The 21,638-nt window shown below is 39.8% G+C and overlaps 1 protein-coding gene across 1 annotated transcript in view; it reads left to right on the top strand.

Moving 5' to 3' along the window:
* LOC109424724 (patronin) overlaps nt 1-21,638 on the top strand; it is a gene marked incomplete in the record, with an annotated part of 310,451 nt that overhangs the window by 24,023 nt on the left and 264,790 nt on the right. Inside the window, 1 exon segment of the mRNA XM_062843097.1 lies at nt 3,008-3,848. Coding sequence (XP_062699081.1) covers nt 3,783-3,848 — 66 coding nt within the window.

Genomic DNA, 21,638 nt, shown 5'->3' with positions numbered 1-21,638 from the left:
AATGAACCGAATGCAATGAAATTTTCTCCATTTACAACCTATATAATGAGCTCTGAAAAACGTTTGACTCAACTTGAAATTATTAACAAGAAAAAAGTTATAGCGATTTCATTAATTTTAGGATTTTTTTAGTAAATTGGTATATTTTTAATATGCAACCCATCACTTTTTCAATGAATTGCCGCCTATGTTGTTACTTTCCGTCAAAACGTAAATATATTCAAGATAATTAGAGAGAATTTAAATAAACTATAATAACCATCTTGAATTTTGAAACGATGTTGAAATTCAAGAAAATTTGGTGTTTTATTAGAAAAATAATCTAATCGTTATAATTTTCTTCCGTGTTAAGAATGTTGAGTCAAACGTTTTTCAAAGCTCATAATATAAGTCGTAATTGGTCAAAATTTCATTGCATTCGGTTCATTAAATCCGGAGATATAACAGCTCAAAGTTGGCTATCGGATAATTCTACCTTTTTCTAGAATCTTTATAACATCGTGCAGAATGGTCCGATCTTTTCCAAATTTTGTCCACTGATATACAACTAGTTGATCAACTTACAGTGAAAATTTGAGAATAATTGTTGCACTTTTCGAAAAGTTACAGCTATTTGAAATTTTTTTGAGAAGGTAAAATTTTGCCTGTCCCGACCATTTTGTCTATCCCCTGTATCTAAATAATTGTGTCTCTGGCGTTTCGTAGCATTTTTTTTATTCTTCAATCACTTAACCTAATTTACAGCTCTTTTGTCCACTAGGGCACTGCGTGCGCGATTCCAATTGACGGCTGCACTTACACTTTGAATGCATTCTATTCTAACTGTACTATATCGAACTGGTTGCCGTTGTGCTGCTGTCACTTTTCTACCCTGTCCATGGGTAGAATGATGAGCACGAGAATGTTGATGTGTGGCTCTTGTGCCTTCTCCAGTCCGATTGGGGGTTATTAACATAAAATCTCATGTTATAAACTTGTCTGTGGCAAAATAACGAAAATCATAACAAAAAAATGTTCCTGGAAAACCAGTTCAATAACAAGTTTTGTTAGTTCCAATAACAACTTATTAATAGCGAATTTGTAGAATATTCAATAACAAATTGAAATAGTTTTCGAAGAAAATATACTAATAGCATGATCATAACAAAATAAGATTGTCCAACAAAAAATGTTATGGAACTCAATAAGTTGATAATGACAAGCCAAGATATAAAAACAGGTTTTGTGATTCCGTTGTTATTATTTTGATATTCTCCTCTGCTCGGGTTGTACATTCACTTTAGTAGAATAATAACTAAACTTGTTCTGCAACAAAATATATTATTGAAATGTTATCTTGTGGATATATCCCAATAACCTGAACATAACAAAATAAGATTGCCCAACAAAACATGTTATTAAAAAGATATATTTTGATTATGATTATGATACACGCAGAAAAATGGCGCTTGTTTAAAACAATAAAACGCATGGTTGATATTCAAACTGAGAATTTACTTATTCTAAAGTTATATTTAATTGTTTTGATTTAGAGTTTATCGATAAAAACAACCGATTACCATCATTTCATATAATGTCAAAAATTTCATTTGTTTCAACAAAATCAAAACCATAAACATGGTCCGAAAGCACTCACACATCTATAAAATGCTTCGCCACAACGAAGAAGGTGTAGCAAATCCATCACGCCAACTTTGGCCGTGATGGATAACGCGCAGGTACTCACGACAGCATCCACAAAAACTTGATCGGTTTCACCTTTTTTTGTATTTTTTTAGTCGGGCTCCTCCCCATCCGCTTACCGACGGTCTAAAAATAGATTTCCGAGCTGCCGCAGTTGCTGCCGTCACCAACACAACATTCCGGGTTTGTTAGTGGCAAAAGTGCAGTCGTTTGAATCAATACATTATTTCATGTTGAAAATACCATATCTCTGTTTGTTTTAACAAACTGTCACAAATTTCGACAAATGAAAATATTTGTATTATTAAACAATAGAACAGTTCAGTTTAAACTAGAAATCAGTTTGTCGCTATAGTATACTGAAAAATCGGTTGATTTGAACTAGAATTTAATTGTGTTTACAATTTATTTTTCTGCGTGTATAAAAACGGGCTGTGTGATTCTGTTGTTATTAATTTGCTATTCTCCTCTGCTCGGGATCCTAGAAAAAGCTTGTGGAGAAATCTCTGCAGGTGGAGCAAATCCTAAAAGGAATTCCTTGAAGAATCCAAGAAAGAACTCCTTCAGGAATACCATAAGGAACTCCAGAATGAAATCGTTGAATGATCTTTCAGAGGAATCTGAGCAGATTACTGGAACTCCTGGAATAATCCCAGAGGAAACTTTTGAAGGAATCCTGAACAAACCCCAGGAATAATCTCACTCAGAAAAGAACTAGGAGAGATTTCTTTTGGAGGAAGCCCGGAAAGAGCTTTTGGAGGAATCGCAGCTTGAACCTCTTTAGGAGTTCCAAAAAACTCCTAGATGATTATTATTATTATTAGCTTTATTTACGAGGATTTCAGCCCTAGGCTAATTCACCTCGGATAAAATAAGCTCCAAGAAGAATCACAGAGGAAACTTCTGAAGAAATTCTAAATAAATCCTAGGGAATATCCTAAAAGGAGCTACCTGAGGAATCTCAGAATAAAGTTCTGGAGGAATCCTAGAAGAAACTCTTGGAGGAATACCAAGTTTTATTGGGAGAATCTTAGAAGGAGGGAATCCTACTTTGACGAATAATAAAGTGTCATCAGCTCAAAATATAATTCACATTTGTGCATCTATTGAGAAACATGAAAAGATAAATAAACCTCCACATTTAACTGTTCCATGCTAACCTAGATTGCTTAAATTGTTTGCTGATCTCTGCCTATCTCCTCCCAAAGTGCGACATACTTGTGCAATCCAAAGTATCCACAAAAACAACTTAATTCAAGCTTATTAACCATGTGATTGTTTTCGATTTTCGGTTTCCCGTCTCTCCCCGTCATTTTTCCACCAGCATCCAGCCAGCACCAGTGTGAAATTGTCGACCGACCAGCAAAAAGCAGGGTGAAACAATAGTGTCTGTGTATATTGCAAAACAAAGGTGACGTGTGCTTAGTAGTACCTACGAACGCGCTGCTCCCCTGCGGGCGAAGTGTTGCAGCAGCATTGCAGCCAAAGTCGTTGAAAGAAATACAGAGAAAAAAAAAGTGGAATACACAAGTCGCGTGGTGGTTTTAGCCTGTGCTTGTTGCGCTCTCCCCAAAGCGAAGGGAATAAGAAAGCTGCTGCTAAGTTCGGTACCAACAACTACAACAACAACAACAGCTCCCAAGTTCGGAGCAACGACGAGTGCTGCAGCAGAGTGAGAAATATTTGGGAAGAGAAAGTAGTGGTTTTAATTTGGGTGGCGGCGCGAAGAGTGTGTGTGATTTCGAGATCGCGGTGAAGTTTTTGTGTGGCGCACTAAGCGCGCGGCTTAGCGCCTAAGCCCCCAAATAGTGGATATAGAGGTGAAGAAAGGGAGTACCACCACTCCCCCGCCCCCCGTTCACGTTTGTCGCACAATCTGAGAAGAAGCGAGTGCGCGAGATCTAGTTTCGCTAGTTCGAACGCTTCAACACACATGTGTGTAAAAAATATACGTGCTGAGAGTGATTAAGTTTGAGGCCGGTGTGATAGCGCGCGGAATCAAGGCGGATAAGTGGACGCGGTGGTTGAGAATAGCAGAGTAACTACACTACTGGTGGTGATACATCGAGGATAGTTCGGGAGCACCAGGTGGATTGATCATGGATTCGCAGCAGGCTCCACAGCCGCGGTCTGCCTACGAGATGGAGACGCAGGAGTCGAGATTTGTAAGTGGCACTTTGATTTACATTTTTTGGTAAGGGGTTTTATACCGGGCGCGTACGTGGAGAAATGATTGCATTTTTCAGTTATGCGGTCACGTCAGATATCCACATCCTTGTTCTAATTGTAAATAGGCACATTATATTGAAATGCATTGGGCAAATCTGGCTGAGACATCGATTTTTGTGAATCGATTCGAATCGGATCAGCAGAATCGATTCACCGATTTAATCGAATACTTTGAATCGATGCTTTTACATCGATTCGATATTATAAAATATTACACTATAAAATGATTCGTTTGCTGCATATAGTTCAAGTTCATGGTATGTTTTAATTGTCTTAATAAAATTCAATATCAAAATTGGAGATTGCATATCGAATATTTCGCGACTCTGATTCGAAAATGGATATAACGTTGAGGCAGTGCATTCTGAAAAAAAAAAAAAAATGAAACTTAATATTTTTGAATCGGAAGGAAAATCATGAGATCCTGATATTTCCCAGAACTCTGAGAAGTATTCCCATATGGTTCTAAGAGAAATTCCCCCAGAATCGTTAGAGAGACTCCTCCAGAATTCTGAAAGGAGTTCCTCTAAAATTATGAGAGAGATTTCTTCAGAATGCTGAAAATGATTACACCAGAATCTTGAACGACATCATCTAGAAAAGAAAGCAAGACTCTTCCGGTATCTTGGTAGAAATTACCTCTGAATTCTTCCTGGATTTCCTAGATTTCTGAGAAAGATTATTCCATATCTATAACACGGTTTGTTTCAGCGTCCCGAGAGGAATTCTCCTAGAACCATGTGATAGATTGTCTCAGAATCCTAAGAGAAGCTTCCCCTCGGCCCCTCGGTATTCTTCCAAAATGTTCCAGAATCCCAAGGAAGATGAATTCTCCCAGAATCCTGAGAGGAATTCCAAGAGCGGTTTTTTTTCTTCACATTCTTGAGATAAATTCATGTAGAAAACTGTGAAATTTACAAGAAACTTAAAAAAAATGACCCAGAATCCTGAAAAGGGTAGTTTAGAACCCTAAGATGGATTACTCTAGAATCGTGAGAAAGGTTCCCTGAATATACTGAGCAGGATTGCCAAAGAAACCTAGATATACCCTCACAGAATTCTAGGAGATAAGATTCTCCCAGAATCTTGAGAAGAATTCCTACAGAATCCTTTTAAGTATTCTCCCAGAATTCCCTAAAAATCCTGGGTAGAATCTTTAAAAATGCTGAGAATAATTCTGCTAGAATCCCGAAAGGTATTCCCCACAAATCTACGAGTGATTCCCCCAGAATCCTGAGAGGGATCATATAAGGGGTTCATCCAGATTCTTAAGAGAAATATATCTAGAAACTTAAGAATAATTTATCCGAACATCTGATAAGGATTCTTCCTGGAAGGGATTACAAAAATTTCTATAATGGACTTCCCCAGCATCTTGTGCAGGATTCTCTAGAATTCTGAGAGGTGTACTGCCCCCACTCGCATAACAGTCCCATTTGACTTTTCATCACTTTTGAGTTAACGTTATGAATAGTCATCATTTTTGATGTACTTCCAAGAACAACAATAAAAATTACGAATTTTTATGTCAATGTATGAAAAAAATACCAAGTTAGGAGCGTCCCATATCAAAAGTACCCGCATAACAGTCCCATCATGGATTTTTGTGTTACGTAACACAAAACTGAACAACTTTGTAGTGATTGTAATATTTTTTACAGTTATATATTCATGTGCAAAGCAATCTGTGAAAGTTTCGAGATGATCGAAATATTTTTCAAATTTTGGCGATTTTTCAAAGTTTTATATGGAAACAAGTTTTCAAACTTCAAATGCCGTTTTCTCAATTCCTACTTTTTGCAAATGGGACTGTTATGCGAGTGGGGGCAGTGTATATCAACATAAAACAGAAAACTTATCGCAGATTCCTGAAAGACATTCCTCCAGAATCTTTGAAAGGACTCCCGTAAACTTCTGAAAGGGATTGTCCCAGAACTCTGAGAGTGATTCCTCTAGGATACTTTAAATTATTACACCAGAATCTCAAGAGAATCTTCCAATAATATTGTCGGAGTTCCTTGATTACTAAGAGCGACTCTCCCAGGATCCTGAAAAGAGATTACTGGGAACAACTGCTCCAGAATACAGAGACATAATTCTACTGGGATTCTTGTAGAATGCTGAGAAGGATTTCTTTCAAACCCTAAGAGGAATCATAAAATCTATGCGAGGGATTCTTCAAAATCCAAATTTCTCTAGATAATTCTGCCTAAAATCTCGTGAGAGATTCTTCAATTATTTACAATTCTGAAAGAGAGTGCACAAGAATCTTGAAAAATATAGCACCAGAATCCCAAGGACTTCTCCAGAATCATGACGGGGATAACTCTAGGAAGCCGAATTTTCAGAGAATCTTGGAAAGAGTAGCCCCAGATTTTCCAATAGCCCTGAGAGGAAATTCTTCACATTAAGAGAAATTCATCTAGAATCCTGAGAAGAATTCACAAAAAAATGTTCGGAATCCAGTGATAGCCTGACCTAGAATACCGAGAAAGGTGCGCTAGAACCCTGAAAGGGACTCTCTAGACGATAAGAAGGATTTCTTTAGAACCCTGAGAAAGATTCACTTTGACTCCTGGGAGGGATTGCCCAAGAAACCTGATATAGAGGTATGCCTCGATTTAGTGGACCGTAGATTATATAGACCCTCGATGTTATGTTCTTTTATGTACATTTTACCTCGATCTTATATACATTTTTAATGGTTAAATTCTACAGAGCATTCTAAAAAAAAAAGTACCGTCAAGGCGCCATTCACCGTGGGGGCTCCATTCACCGTGTGCCTTCGAATATTTTGCTAAGTTCGCAGGGGTTGACGGTATTAAAATGAAGGAGTTGCATTTTGATTATTATAATGTAGTGTTCTTTAGTGAAACATATCACCCTTTTAACACTTTAATGCGCCTCCAACGGTTCGTCACGAACCGGCTGCTGCAGATGGAGTATGGCTGATCATATGTATCAGACATGCTCGATAAACACGGAGGAACCGCCGGGGCTCAGTAGAGTCTATTCCCAAGCAATAGTTCCAAGTCGGTTGGATTTGAGAAGGTTTTGATGATCGTTGCAAATCCTAATAAAGATATTATAGGATTTGTGACAGGTTTTGGAACCTTTTACGGCCAGCTGACTTCAAAATGTTGTTTGGGCTCTATTTCCCACGTTTCTCGGTTGATTTTGATTAGTAATTTACTAATGTCATAGTCGCTTTTCCGAATTTTTACCATGTTAGTTGGTCATATTTTCTTTAAATAAAGCAATTAAAATCGACCGAAGAATTAACAGTGGGAAGGAGATTTGCAGCACTTAATTGTGCTAATAGATTCGAAGCTAACGTGCGAACACTTGAACGCATTGTTGACGTCAATGCGTTCGACGTGACATTTTGGACAAAAACTGACTGCTTTTTATTAACTGAACAACGTTACTTGTGTATGACTAGGTTGACATTTCTAGGCTACGCTTGAGAAAATGACATGGTTTATCTAGGTAGGACCGATAGGACAACTGAACGAATTTGAACATTTTTCATAGTATTTGTAGGGGGACGAATACATAATAGTTGACAAGCAATCTTTATTATTTTATAATTTTACTAGCTGACCCCGGCAAACTTTGTCTTGCCTACTGCGTTTTTTGACTTTTCAAGTTTCTATCCAAGACCAAGTCCCCGGTCACAAAATGTATGGAAGATCGATTTTCAAAAACTCTCATTTTTTCCATGTTTTTTGTCTCATAAACCTTCCTTGGGTGAAAACTAACAGAACAAAACTTAGACGACCCAAATCGGACCATCCGTTCGCAAGTTATGCGCGGTCCCACGTATGCCACTGCATTTTTATATATATAGATTGCAATCAACTGACCAACTTGACGTATTTTTGTTTGTCTCTTAGATGGTATTTTGGCACCAACAGAAAAATATCAGAAGTTCAGTTGCATGTTTCTGTGGGTTTTGGACCGATGACAATTTAAGGACACAAGAGATGAACACAGAGAAGTAGAAAACGATTAGCGAAATCAAGAAAACAATTTGACACAGGATCGACTATATTTTAACATACAGGGTTTGATTGATTCGATGAAAAAAAAAATACGACAAATGACTTAACGAGAAGAAAAACATATTGAACCATACCACAAAATCGAACAAGACGACAAACACAAACCATGTGACCATAACACTACATAGGCAAATCCTGACTGACTGACCAATTGAAAATTTTCCAACCTTCTACCGTAACTTTCTGAGTCAGTAGGCAACAGTGTCTTAATGGATATCATTTTCCGCGTACGGCTGGCAAACTGCTTCTGAAAGATTACGCACTCTTTTCTATCTTCGGGTCTAGTGTAGAGGTTTCAACTCTATTCAGAGTGCAGCTAGAAACCTAGCAAAAAAAAAATACAAAATCTCTAGGAAGTATTCAAAATCAAAGTTGCAGTGCACAACTACCAAAAAGAACTCCTGCAAGAATCCTACAAAATACTCTTGCAGAATTTTTGGAACGAGTCCCAGAAGGATTTCCTGGAAAAATACCAGATGAGACTCTTTAAAGAATCCCAGAAGCAAGTCTTAAAATTCTAAAAAAACGTTTGTAGAAATCCCGGAAAGAAACTCTGTTGAAACTTCAGATGAAACTCCTGGAGGAGTATCATAAATAATTTTGGGAGTGATTTTAGAAAATTATCTTGAAAGAATGCCCAAAGTAAATGCTAAAGAATCGAAGGAACTCCTGTGGGAATTTCGGCAGAAGAATATTTTTGTTGAATCTCAAAAATAACACTTCGATTAATTTCCACGAAGAAACTCCAGAAGAAATTTAGAGAGGATCATCTGGGTTAATCCGAGACGGAACTCCTGAGGAAATCCCACAGGTCAGAAACTCTTTCCTTGACACATTTCCATTGAATTCCATGAGATATTCAAGCGAAATGGCACGAGATAGCCTAGATGAATGTCAGATGGAACTTCTTGGGGAATCCTTAGTTCTGGAGAAGTTCCAAGTGATTGTATAGAACACAATACTTGCAAACTTTGCCAAAATAATACACTTTCCCGGGTTAGGCTACTTATAACATGACAACAATTTGTGCGTAAGTGGTATTAGGACCACTTTGGTCCCACACCAACTGTAATAAAATCATACTTTTATGAAAAGTTCTACATTAGTCTTGATTTATATCTGATTGTACTTAGATTGAACTAACATAAAATGCCAAAACATTACAAATTGGCTTAACCCTCGAGCGATCGCGCTGTTGTATTTTGTACAACACGATGAAAAAATCTCGCTTTTTGTACTCAGCATTAGCGTGGTGCTGACGCAGGTAGTCAACCGCGCGAGTTACGGAAGGTTAATAGTCATTCAAGAGATGAGCGGAATCTGGTACACTGATGGTATATACACTTTTTGGGTATTACATTTTAAACATTTTAATTGCCTATCTCACACCATATCAGAGATATTGAGCTATATTTGAATCTGTATGACCAGTGCTGCCAGCAATAATATACTGTTTGTGCCCCGACGTGGAACATTACATTTGAGGTGCACTATAACATTATCGAATATTCGAATTGCCTATCTCACATCATATCAGAGATATTGAGCTATATTTGCATCTACATGACCAGTGTTGCCAGCTACTACAAAAAATATGTGTTATTAGTCAATAATTTTAGAATTTTAAAATGACACCAAAGATACCAATTGACTTCTACATAATCTTAACTGAACAATCGAATTCGAAATATTATCTCAAAATCGTGTTGATCGATGTTCAACATTATGCAGTGTTGCCAGTTGCAGAGATAATTTCGAACAACCAAATTTTACAAAGTCAAGTAGTCAAGGTAAATCTAGACGACTTCAAACTACAATGAACATGGTCATCATCCCAATTGTAGTGAATTAAATATTCAGATTTTTATTCACAGTTCAGTAGTGTTGCCAGCTACTAAAATTATGCTAAAGAGTCTTTTATGTTGCATAAAATCATATGTACATATATGTTCAGCAATATATGATTCTGTTTGAACAGCCCTAGCCAAGTTCGCAGGGGTTGACGGTATTAAAGTGAAGGAGTTTCATTTTGATTATTGTAATGTAGTGTTCTTTAGTGAAACATATCACCTTTTTAACACTTTAATGCGCCTCCAACGGTTAATCACGAACCGGCTGCTGCAGATGGAGTATGACTGATCATATGCATCAGACATGCTCGATAAACACGGAGGATCGGCCAGGGCTCAGTAGAGTCTATTCCCAAGCAATAATTCCAAGTCGGTTGGATTTTAGAAGGTTTTGATGATCGTTACAAATCGTAATAAAAGTAATATAGGATTTGTGACAGGTTTTGGAACCTTTAACAGTCAGCTGACTTCAAAATGTTGTTTGGGCTCTATTTCCCACGTTTCTCGGTTGATTTTGATTAGTAATTTATTAATGTCATAGTAGCTTTGTCGATTTTTTACCATATTAGTTGGTCATATTTTCTTTAAATAATGCAATTAAAATCAACCGACGAATTAATAGTGGGAAGGAGATTTGCAGCACTTAATTGTGCTGATAGATTCGAAGCTAACGTGCGAACACTTAAACGCATTGTTGACATCAATGCGTTCGATGTGACATTTCGGACAAAAGCTGACTGCTTTTTATTAACTGAACAACGTTACTTTTGTATGACTAGGTTGACATTTCTAGGCCACGCATGAGAAAATGACATGGTTTATCGAGGTAGGACCGATAGGACAGAACGAATTTGAATATTTTTCATAGTATTTGTAGGGGGATGAATACATAATAGTTGACAAGCAATTTTTGTTTTATTACAATCAACTGATCAACTTGGCGAGGCTTGCTTACATAACAACTGACAATAAAGAAACCTATTTTCCTTGAGTTTCTACGCAATGGACAGCCGACCAAACACACGTGTTTTCGTTAATCTCCTAGGCATTATTAAGACATGACGTATGTGCATGACGAAACAACTAGCAGGACACAGTTCCAGACGTCTCTTTTTAATAACGACATTCAGCATATTTCCAATAAAACTACACTTCAATAAAGCAAAGACTAAAGCTGCTATGATAGAACAGATCAGAATGACTTAATTGACTATTACCTTGGAGATCTACTTCAAATAACTGACAAATTGACAAGAACCTAACTAAATACATGGACCATACTACAAAAAAACAATTGACAAAAAGAAAAAAAAGGGGAAACTTTTATTAAAACTATTTTTGTTCAACGCAGGCCAAAACAGTGTCGACTTGGGCCACGCACGCCTACGTACTTCTGTGTGTTGAAACAAAAATAGAGGCTCCTAGAAGCAAATGTAGGGAAAGGGTGCGGTGTAGAACATAAGCACAGTGTTGCTACCGCCGTAATCACTTTGAAAAAAAAAAAAAATATATGATTCTGTTTGAACAGTTTTGCCATCTAACATAAGAAATAATGATATCAGGAGCTATCACTGGTTGGCTTCTGTTGTCCTTTCGAACTTTACTGAATATTACATGTGTATATTTAGAAAACTATTAAAGGTTTAGAACAATATTGAAATGGATGTTAATCTAAATTTTGGACGTAAAAAAGTGGATGTAAATCAATCCGGCGTAAAATTAACGGACGTAAAATAAGTTCGGACTGTCAGACTGTTCGGCTCGTACAGGTTCTGGTCATCCTTTGGGAGCAGGTATTTATCGTAGCCGGATTGCGTAGCATGATTATTTGCAGCCGGTCGCCGAATACAATGTCGGTGAGATCTGATAGGTATAGGTATTTTAGGTTTTACTTTTTAGTATTTAACTTGAAATTAAATACTTTATCCTTTCGTTAATCTTTTCCACATACTTGTGTTTATTACAGGACTTTTTTTTATTATTACAAATCACTGTGAGCTTAATACGTAGAATCGAGCACTTACAACGACTAAGTGCATCTATCCATGTCAATCGTCGATGAAACTAGGTTCTGGGACCATTTGGAAAGGCGGACCTATTTTGGGCACTTCTTGCTAATATCTCTGTCAATTTTTAATCGATTTTTGGGACACGATCAGATACGTGCAGTATCTAGCCATGGTCAAAAATTCAAGTCAATCGGATTAAAATAGACTAAGTTATAGCAGCAAGTGCCCAAAATAGGTCCCAGACCCTAGTTGCTCTGAATCATGAAAGTAGAAGCTCGAATAATGAAATCATGATTCACGATTATGGTTTCATGACTAGTTAGATATCTGTTCTGATATCCTGATTAGTAAATCATCCCAGGCAACAAGAAAGTGTTTAAACAAGCCGTATCTCAGCATTATATCTTCATTCCACCTGCTTACTGCTTTATGATAGCAGATCAACTGCTAAACTGTCCTAAATTAGCAACTGAAATATTGCAGAAAATGTTAATCACCATCATACGATCTGAACGCTTTAAATTTTGTCATAGTTGTCCAATCGCTTTTCAGTCTTTGGCAAAGTTTTTTTTTTTGGTACATCCAAGTCTATATACATCATCAGTTAGGGTAATTGTTCCCATCGTTGTGGTAGTACCTAATGTTGCGGTAATGGCCAATTGAGCACCTTTTCGACTGAAATGTTACCAAAAGGTATTTTTGATAGATGTATTGTGCTTAAATTATGAGATTGCACCATTTGTTTGCTTAAGATTTGCCCAAAAATCTATTTAAAAAATATATTTTCCTTAATATGTTTGCTGCTGTGTTCCTATTGTTGCGGTAGTGTTCCTAATGTTGCGGTATCCCATATGATTTCAATGGGATATCGCAACATTAGGAACAAATACCGCAACATTAGGAACAAATACCGCAACAATAGGAACACAATGTTCTTTTAGATAAAAACGAATAAAATGCTCATAACAATCTCAAAGTGGCAATATTTCGTTATTTTCCCGTAGATAAAGGATAGATTTTATTATTTTCAATTCAATCCATGTAAAAAATTTGCTTGGGGCGATACAATTGTGGTTTAAGCATGAACCCAGTGCTTAACTCCTCCATGATCGGATCAATTACCCTAAATAGTTTCGGAAAAAATGGCCTCTTGCGAGAATAAAACGAAAAATCGAGTTTTCCCATGCTGAATTCCATACAAATCCCGAAGCAGCAAAGGTAGTTAGAATCAAAATTTCTATGAGAAACAATAATGGTAACAATAATGCCAACAAACGTCAAATGTAGAAAACCAACAACACACATTTACGTTTACCGCAATTCATTTGATCTGATCCCAAATACGTACCGGATGCAATTTAAATTCACCCCTTGCCGCCCATAATCGATTCTCTCTTCCATTTATTCAATAATCATGAAACATTAAGATTCTTGAATTCGATCGCTCGATTTCCGTTCGAGACTGCCAATACATACATGTGCGCATATGTACAGAGGTACGTATATTTCTTCCGGCAAATTACGCACGTTCGAATCGAGTCGAATTGTCGTTGCATCGTTTCATCAAACGGAAAATCGAAAAGACATCCTGCGGTGGAAAATAAATCGGGCCCTCAGTTGGGTTAGTTGGCAATGAATTCGCAGAATCTGAGACTCTATTGGTAGTGGTGGGTTCGATTAAATGCTGCATATCAAAATAACCTAGATTTTTCATGGGTTTCACTAGAAAATGCAAATTTTATTCTTAGGATTGTTAATAATATTGCGCATTCCTATGGAATTGTGATGTCATATGTGAAAACATATGTCTCGTCCTCCAGAAGATCATGATGCTTTCAAATTGAATCATTCTTTCAATTTTGTGGATGCTGTAGTTATCTTTATAATTTAGCGAACGTGTCTAGTGGAACTTTGAACTTGCCCATTGAACGGCAATTCCCAACAGGTTCGATGATCATCATGTGGGTTTGGTGTCTAGACTCACGCATTAGTAAATTGCATTTTGCGCTCAGCAGCCATAATGATGACGATGTGTATTGAACGATTGAACCTACTGGTTGTATTTTCGGTTGATAGGACATAACTGTAGCAAAAATAGCTTTGTCAGTTCATGGCTGCTGCATTCTTCTCTAAACAGTTTTTTTTGGTTTCGAAAGCAGAAAGAGGAAAACGTCTTCTAGACATATCAATTCTGGGTAACGCATCCTCAGAATCCCAGGTCAATAATTGATTTACTGGGAATGTGTTCACGTTTCCTGGAAGGAACACTACATACCTACTAATCATCAGCAACTTCCCCTGCATAGTAATGCAGTCCCTAATGCATTGCATTAGATGTATGTTGAACATCAAACCTGAACGATGTTCCGCTTTCGACACCTCATAAACTCACGGGAAACACGGAACAACCGCTCAAAATCATAAACATCCACCCGAAAAAAAAGCGACACATAAACAAACGAGACCTCGCCGTCTTCGGCGTCGTCGTGTGGAGATCATTGGTCGTCACCGTTTTCGTCAAACGCCACCACGCCGGTTTCTGTGGTGTCACTGACTCGTGTGAGGTGTGGTGAATGATGGGATCATATGAGAAAGCGACACAAGCGATGGATGTAATGCACCACAGTCATATGTTTCGCTGACTCTGGCTCTGGGCTCTGGTAGACATACAGGAACTTGGTTGGCCCGACGTGTGCCAGTGCAGCGGAACATAATAACCGCCAAGTGACGACGACACGAGTGGAGGTCCCACGGGATACTGGTGGCTCAGCCGGCACGTGTCTGGTGTACATATTAAGGTTTTGAACTGGCCGGAGGTGCTGTTAGGTCTACAATGTTACTTTATGACCGGTGTGTACCTTAGCTGAAGGTGTCATAATATGCCGTTACAGTATGATGTCGTATTGAATTCATATGATGCAACTTCTTTTCAACTCGATTGTATTTGAATCGTAAAACAAATGGGTCGTGAATTCAATGGCTCAATCAACTGTTCTTTTGATCAATATAAATCCCACATGCATTGGATATGTAAGACAAACATTGTTTGATTTCACGCTTTCGGTTATAATTATTGAAGATTTTCAAAACTATACCATATTAAAAGAATACCTGTGATACTACCAAGAACTTGTTCAGCGTTTTCCCTAGTGTATCTTTCATTTCAGGAATTAGTTTAGAGGTCTTATGTAGAGATTTTCTCAGACGGGCTTGGTGGTCTAGTGGCTCCCGCTTCTGATTCTAATGCAGAAGGTCCTGGGTTCAATCCCTGGGCGTCCCTTTCCTTAACTTTGTATCTTTCTATCCTCTATCTCTATACTCTCCTCTCTATATGTACAACTCATGTATATTCATATGTTCATAGCCATCGCTAGAACCAGAAACGGTTGAAAAGCCGTTTCTTTTCCAACTTTCACAGCACAGTGTCAATCTACCGGATAACGCCTCTACAGGTTATGTAATCAAGCGAATTGTGCCGCTTTAGCTTCATAGTAATAATCGCACTAATCTATCACCTTACGCCTGGCATCCACGCACCAATGTGTGAGCCCCCGCCAACCATATCTCTCTAACACTACGACATCCGCATAAGTTGTGCATGTGCAGACGCAGAGGTATATTCTGTCTGATGTGGATACGAACGATTGCAATCATCATTTCTTTTTCAGTGCAGATTTGCGAATGTATGTGCTTTAGGCCGTCCCTTATTTTGAAAAAATTGGAAATGTTATAAGTTCGTTAGTGGAAAATTATCGTTTTAGCTAAGAAATGATCGTGTCAAAATTTGAAGTCCTTATCTCAAGGCTAAGTGGTCCCTCAAGGGAGCTAAAGTTGTCAAAAATTGTCTGGGACCAAAAAAAAACATGAAATTTTTTCGACAAAAAATACGCTAAAACCGGTGATTTTAGGACCCTTTTTTGGACGTTTTTGAGTTATTAAACAAAATAGGGTAAGTTTCCTTCGGAATCTAAAAAAATGGTCAAAAATGCTGATTTATCAGTTGTTTTTTGTCAATATCTTAATAAAGGTTTCGGTGCTTAAACGTTGACCAAACGTATCCTTTGGATTAACAACATCCAAATTCCCGTGACACGTAGGCCTAAGATGACGTAGAGATCTCTACATTCCTTCCCTAGGTTTCCAACTAATCTCTCTTTCTCATCCCTCAGCTATCGTAAGGACGTGGCCAAGACAGCTTTCGTTCATTGGAGGATTGCGTTAAGCTTGTCTTAGAGTCAGTGATTGACCCCAAATCTCCGTACTTTTGGTAACGGACGGGAATGGGGCAATTCACATAACAGCGGTCTGGGACAGTACCATCCACAAATTTGTGCGACTCGCTTAACCCGTTTGTCCCTAGCTGCGAAATAAAAGTTCAAAAAATCGCCAACAGCCCATTCCTCAACAGAGAATTTGACCAAATTTTGAATATAAACTCGCACAACACCCTAGAGTCGAGGCATGACTTCGTTTAGGTCATCAAATTTCCCTAGGAATAGTAGTGAAAGTCCTTCCCATTGACACATGATAAACTATGAGCTGATGTAGTGCACAGAGGTTCCACATACATGAAATATGTGATAAGAGTGGATCAACAGTTCCTTGAACTCAAGGCCTGACTTCAACCAGGTCATCCCGGGTACTCGAGGAACTTACTTACTTCTGCTAAATGTAGTATTAGTTTCTGGAGCTAATCGTTGTTTTACGCGTGCAGAAAGCGCTAATTGTTTTTTCCATCTACAGTTCTTTGAAGTTAAGGCATGACTTCGCTTAGCTCATCAAATTTTGCTAGGAATAGTTGTGAGAAGCCTTCTCATTGACACATGATAAAATATGTGTTTATGTAGTGCACAGAGGTTCCACATATGTCAAATATGTGATTATGGTTTATCAACAGTTCCACTCAAGGTCTGCCTGACTTTAGCCAGGTCATCCCGGCTATTTAGGAATCTAGTCAATGGATTTACTTATTCCTGATCGGTGTAATATTGGTAATCTCAAACTATGTACTACAGAATAGCTATATGTACCATCCCTTCCAGTTCTGCCTCGTCTAATACAACTTGTTACCTTTTGTTCAACTTGTTACCATTTTGCCTCTGACGTATTTAACTCGAAATTTTAGCATTATGATCGTGTAAAAAAGTCACACAGTCCATGTTTTTCAATGTTAGTCTAATAAAGAGAATAATGCTACTCATCACACCATGAACTCAGCACATCAACAGGGCAAAAAACGGTTTTCTTTCACGCAGCACCTCTTTGAACAAGAGTGTACCCCCGAACCCAGCCCGGCTCTCAATGGCCAATAAATTTAAAATTCCGCTCCCTTCGCGCACCTTTCACTCCATTTGGCAACCGATTACAACGTCGTCGTCGTCGTCGTCATCTATTTGCGTTGTTTTATTGGATATGAGGCGAGAGGCGAGGACTCACCATAACACATTTCACAACCGCACACTCTCTGTGGAATATTCAAGTCAAGCACCGTTTGTTTGGGAGATAGCAGTCGCCAGATAGCGGAAAGCAGCGACACGATATTAGTCAAAACTCAAAAACTGAAACTGACAGACAGCTCAGCTCAAACAACTAACTCGAGAAAAAGCAGAAGAGGCCGTGTGCGGCATCACCTGAAAAAGGTACCTACCTACTTCTGTGGAGTGCGCCCTCTGGTTTGCTTGCTTGCCTGGCATCTAGCGAGCCCTCCTCACGTCATAATTCATTCGTGTGCAGTGCACTTCTCGCACTCGGAATGTATTTACAATCTGACGAATTCCCCGCCTTGTACTAATGCGACTTCTTCGTGGCCGCTGGAAATAGTGGAGTACGTACAGTGTTGGTTGTTGGAATAGCAACTTTTTCGATTTTCCATATAATAAGGATCGATAGATTGGTTTAAAATGCATGTAATAGTTAGAATATTCAACATGTAATTCTGTTCAAGACTGGCTTGGCGGTCTAGTGGCTACCGCTTCTGATTCGTATGCAGAAGGTTCTGAGTTCAATCTCTGGCTCATAATTTTCTCCTACTTAGTGTCTTTCTTTTTTTTCACTTTCTTATCTACATGCACAACTCATATGTTTCATAGTCATCGCTATAACCAGAGTAGGGTTCATAGTAATCGCAACACACAGCTAGCTTATCACCATCAAACGGCATCCACGCATCAACGTGAACCTCTGCCGAACAACCTGCCTGCTTTTCAGCTTAGTGTTCTTTGATCACATCCACACTTATTAACCCTAGTAAGATGTTTGAGTCAATTTGACCCAGATAGGCACGCTGAACGTGCACTACGCCATCGTGGTGCGAAAACAAACATCCTAGGAGGGTTAACTGAGAGCTTTCACTACCAATAACCAGTGACCATGCATTTGCATATCGTGTGACAGGCTCAAAGTTACTCTATGTCCAAGAAATATACATTACAAAAAGTTCCTGGACCGACTCGGAATCGAACCTATTACCATCAGCATAGTCTATAGATGTGTGCACTACTACTGACCAATACTGTATCTCTTCTCGAATAGTACTAGTCATGCTCTATACTAACGCTGCACCACGTTGGAAAGCACCACTCCTAGCAGAGAGGGCATGAGCGCCGGCGACGAAGAAAATAACTCCAAAAACACCGGGAATAACTACAATGAATATTTATCTCCACTCGGGCGGGCGGCAAAGCTAAGCTGTCTCTTCGTGTTTCTGAAAATGGTTGCGCGCAGTTCACATTCCGTGCGCATGAATACCTACCCAGAGCTCCAGAGGAGTACACCGCACCGCCGCGGCATCCAAATGACGACGGTGGTGTTTCTCTTTTTGCACGCTGCCAGCCAGCTTTGAGCTAGCGGATCAGCTGAGGCTGCAGTCAGCGCTAGCGTTCGCGGTTCAAGGGGATGTGGAATTCATGGTGGGTACCTACCTCTAATTTGCAGATTGTTAACAACAACCTTGGGTATGTTCAGGGTGACCCTCTGATGCGCCGATGCAGTGAGGCTGCAGGCGTTACTTTACTGCATACTGCAGTTAAGTCGGGATGGAAAGATTTTGTTTGTTTTCCAGTTTGCCGAAGGCTTCAAACGCTAATAAATGCGGAGGGAAAACTTTCTCTGCCGGATAGAGTTTGATTTGTTTGAAGATGGAATAACCACGTAATGTTTAATAAACGTTGCGTAATTGAGGAATAATATCAACATATCTGAATACCAATTATGGTATGGACGATTGTTGGTTCTCTCAGCAGCTGATGCAGCTCGTGGTTCATTCCCCTTCTCCAAGACCCGTCTACCATCTGCACTCCGCCGTAGATGGTACGCAGCACCTTCCGTTCGAAAACTCCAAGGGTGCGTTGGTACTCTGCACGTAAGGTCCATGCTTCGTGCCCATAGAGGACTACCGGTCTAATCAGTGTTTTGTAGATAGTTAACTTCGTGTTACTGTGAACTTGGTTCGATCGTAGAGTTCTGCGGAGTCCAAAGTAGATCGATAGAAATTCGGGTTGGCGGGCGTGGTAATTCTTCCCTAGAGCCTTTTACTTCGACACATTAATGACTTATGCAATTCGCCTGGCTTCATTCTTTAGTCGAATGTATGTTTCCGCCATCGTCTCAAATTTGAGAGCTTTAATATCAATATCATCAGCAAAACCAAGCAGCTGAACGCATTTCGTGAAAATCGTCCCACTCGTGTTTACCCCGCTTTCCTTATTATACCCTCTAAAGCAATTTTAAACAGCAAACATGAAAGACCATCACCTTGCCGTGACCCTCTGCGAGATTCGATGGGCCTCGAGAGTGCCTCTGATACTCGAACTACGCACATTATTCGATTCATTGATCTATTGATCCATTCGATCCGCCTCAATCAATTGTATCAGTTTATCCGGGAATCCGTATTGATTCGTACAATAGTCGAAATTTCAATGTATCTAATACTAATATGGTAGGTTCTGAAGTGTTTCGGAGGGGCGGGACCTCCAGGGAGCTTTCGATAGGGGTTTCAGGCATGTGTCAGAGGCGTATCACGGCTTTTCAGGGAATTAACAGTCACGGAACATCTATGAAACCACCCCCGGAACCTCCTAAAACCGCATGAAACTTCCTGTAATGCTTCTGAAATCTCCTGAAACTCCCTGAAACCTTCTGCAATGCCTCTGGAACTCTTCTTAAAGCGCTTGAAACTCTTTCGATCGTCTTTGACTCTTCTGAATCTCTTTGAGATCCCCTGACATATTTTTGAACCGAAACGTCCTCAAACCTCCGGGACACCCTTGAAACGCTCTGAAACCCCCAGGAAACAGTGTTGCAAAACTTCATCTCATTCAGTAGCCAACAAATCTTTTCAGTCTTTTTTGCTTCTAGTATTTTTGAAAATGATTTCAGTCAATTTCTTCAAGGCGATTTCTTGTCATTTGAATGAATTGTAACTCAAATGTATTGCGGGCACGAAAGTCAAATTGTTTCTATCCCCTGCACTGATGGCGCTTCGGTGTTGACACGGGTAATGCGTCGAACCCCATGCTGAGGTGTTGATGGCGTGACCGACACTTGAAAAAGGTTTCCAAAGTGAGTGCTCGGATCAGCGTTTCAACGGGTCGGTCAGTAACTGTCCAGACGTGTCTTTCACGGGCATCGTAGCATTCATCTTGGTCCCGTCTACATGAGCGTTTCACTTCCTTCTTGAGAGTCGAATAGCGCTGACGGGCTACGGCTTTGGCTCCTCGTGTTTTCGCTCGCTGTATCGCGGCTTTGGCGTTTCTTCGCTTCTCTATCTGTGATCCACTGCTTTCTTCGGGTGCATAGCTCACCCAAATTATTCTCGTCGATGGCGGTGAAGGCGTTCTTGATGGCGCTCCATTGATCTTCTACGCTTCCACCTTCCGGAATATTCGCAGCACGGTTCTCTAGCTCCTCGACGAAGGACCTTTTCACCGCAGCGTCTTCCAGTCGGCGTGTGTTGAACCGGCGCCCGATTTTCTCCTCCTGTCGCCGGATCCTGGTAATGCGCAGTCGGATCTCGCCGATTAGGAGATGATGGTCGGACGCAATGTCGGCGCTACGATTGTTCCGCACATCAAGAAGGCTCCGTCTCCATTTTCGACTGATGCAGATGTGGTCGATTTGGTTTTCCGTGACGCCATCACGGGAAACCCATGTCACTTTGTGTACTTGTCGATGAGCAAAGAGCGATCCCCCAATCACCATGTCGTTGTTGCCACAAAATTCTGCAAACAGCTCTCCGTTTTCGCTCATTTCTCCGAGACCATGGCGTCCAATGACGTGCTCATAGTCCGAGTTGTCGGAACCAAACTTCGCGTTGAAGTCGCCCATGAGGATCTTGATATCACCTTTCGGAGTATTGTCCACGACAGCATTCAGTTGACTGTAAAAGTTCTCTTTATCTTGTAATTCGGCAGCATCGGTTGGCGCGTAACATTGGATCATGGTGAGGTTTCGAACCCGTGTTCTGAATCTTCGGCTACAATCTTCCCACTTCACGGTGGCGAGGAGCGTGTTCACCTCGTAGTCCAGAGTATAACAGAATTTGACCCGACGCCAATCTGTGTTCTCCAAAGTTCGGCCAACGGACTTCGCTCAGTCCTAGGAGCCCCCTTGTAATCTCCTGGTAAGCTTCTTAAACTCCCTGTAACATCCCTTAAACCCCTTGAACGTCCCTGAACTCCTTTGGAACACTACTTTAACGCCACTGAACCTCCTGCAACCCCCTGGGGGGTGGAGTGGACTTGGTGTGATGGTTAGAACACTTGACTATCACGCCGAGGACCTGGGATCGAATCCCATTCCCG

This window comes from Aedes albopictus, chromosome 3 (assembly GCF_035046485.1).
Source record: "Aedes albopictus strain Foshan chromosome 3, AalbF5, whole genome shotgun sequence".
NCBI classification, from domain to species: Eukaryota; Metazoa; Arthropoda; class Insecta; order Diptera; family Culicidae; genus Aedes; species Aedes albopictus.
Note: the sequence above shows the minus strand (reverse complement) of the source record. Positions and strands in the feature narration are given on the sequence as shown.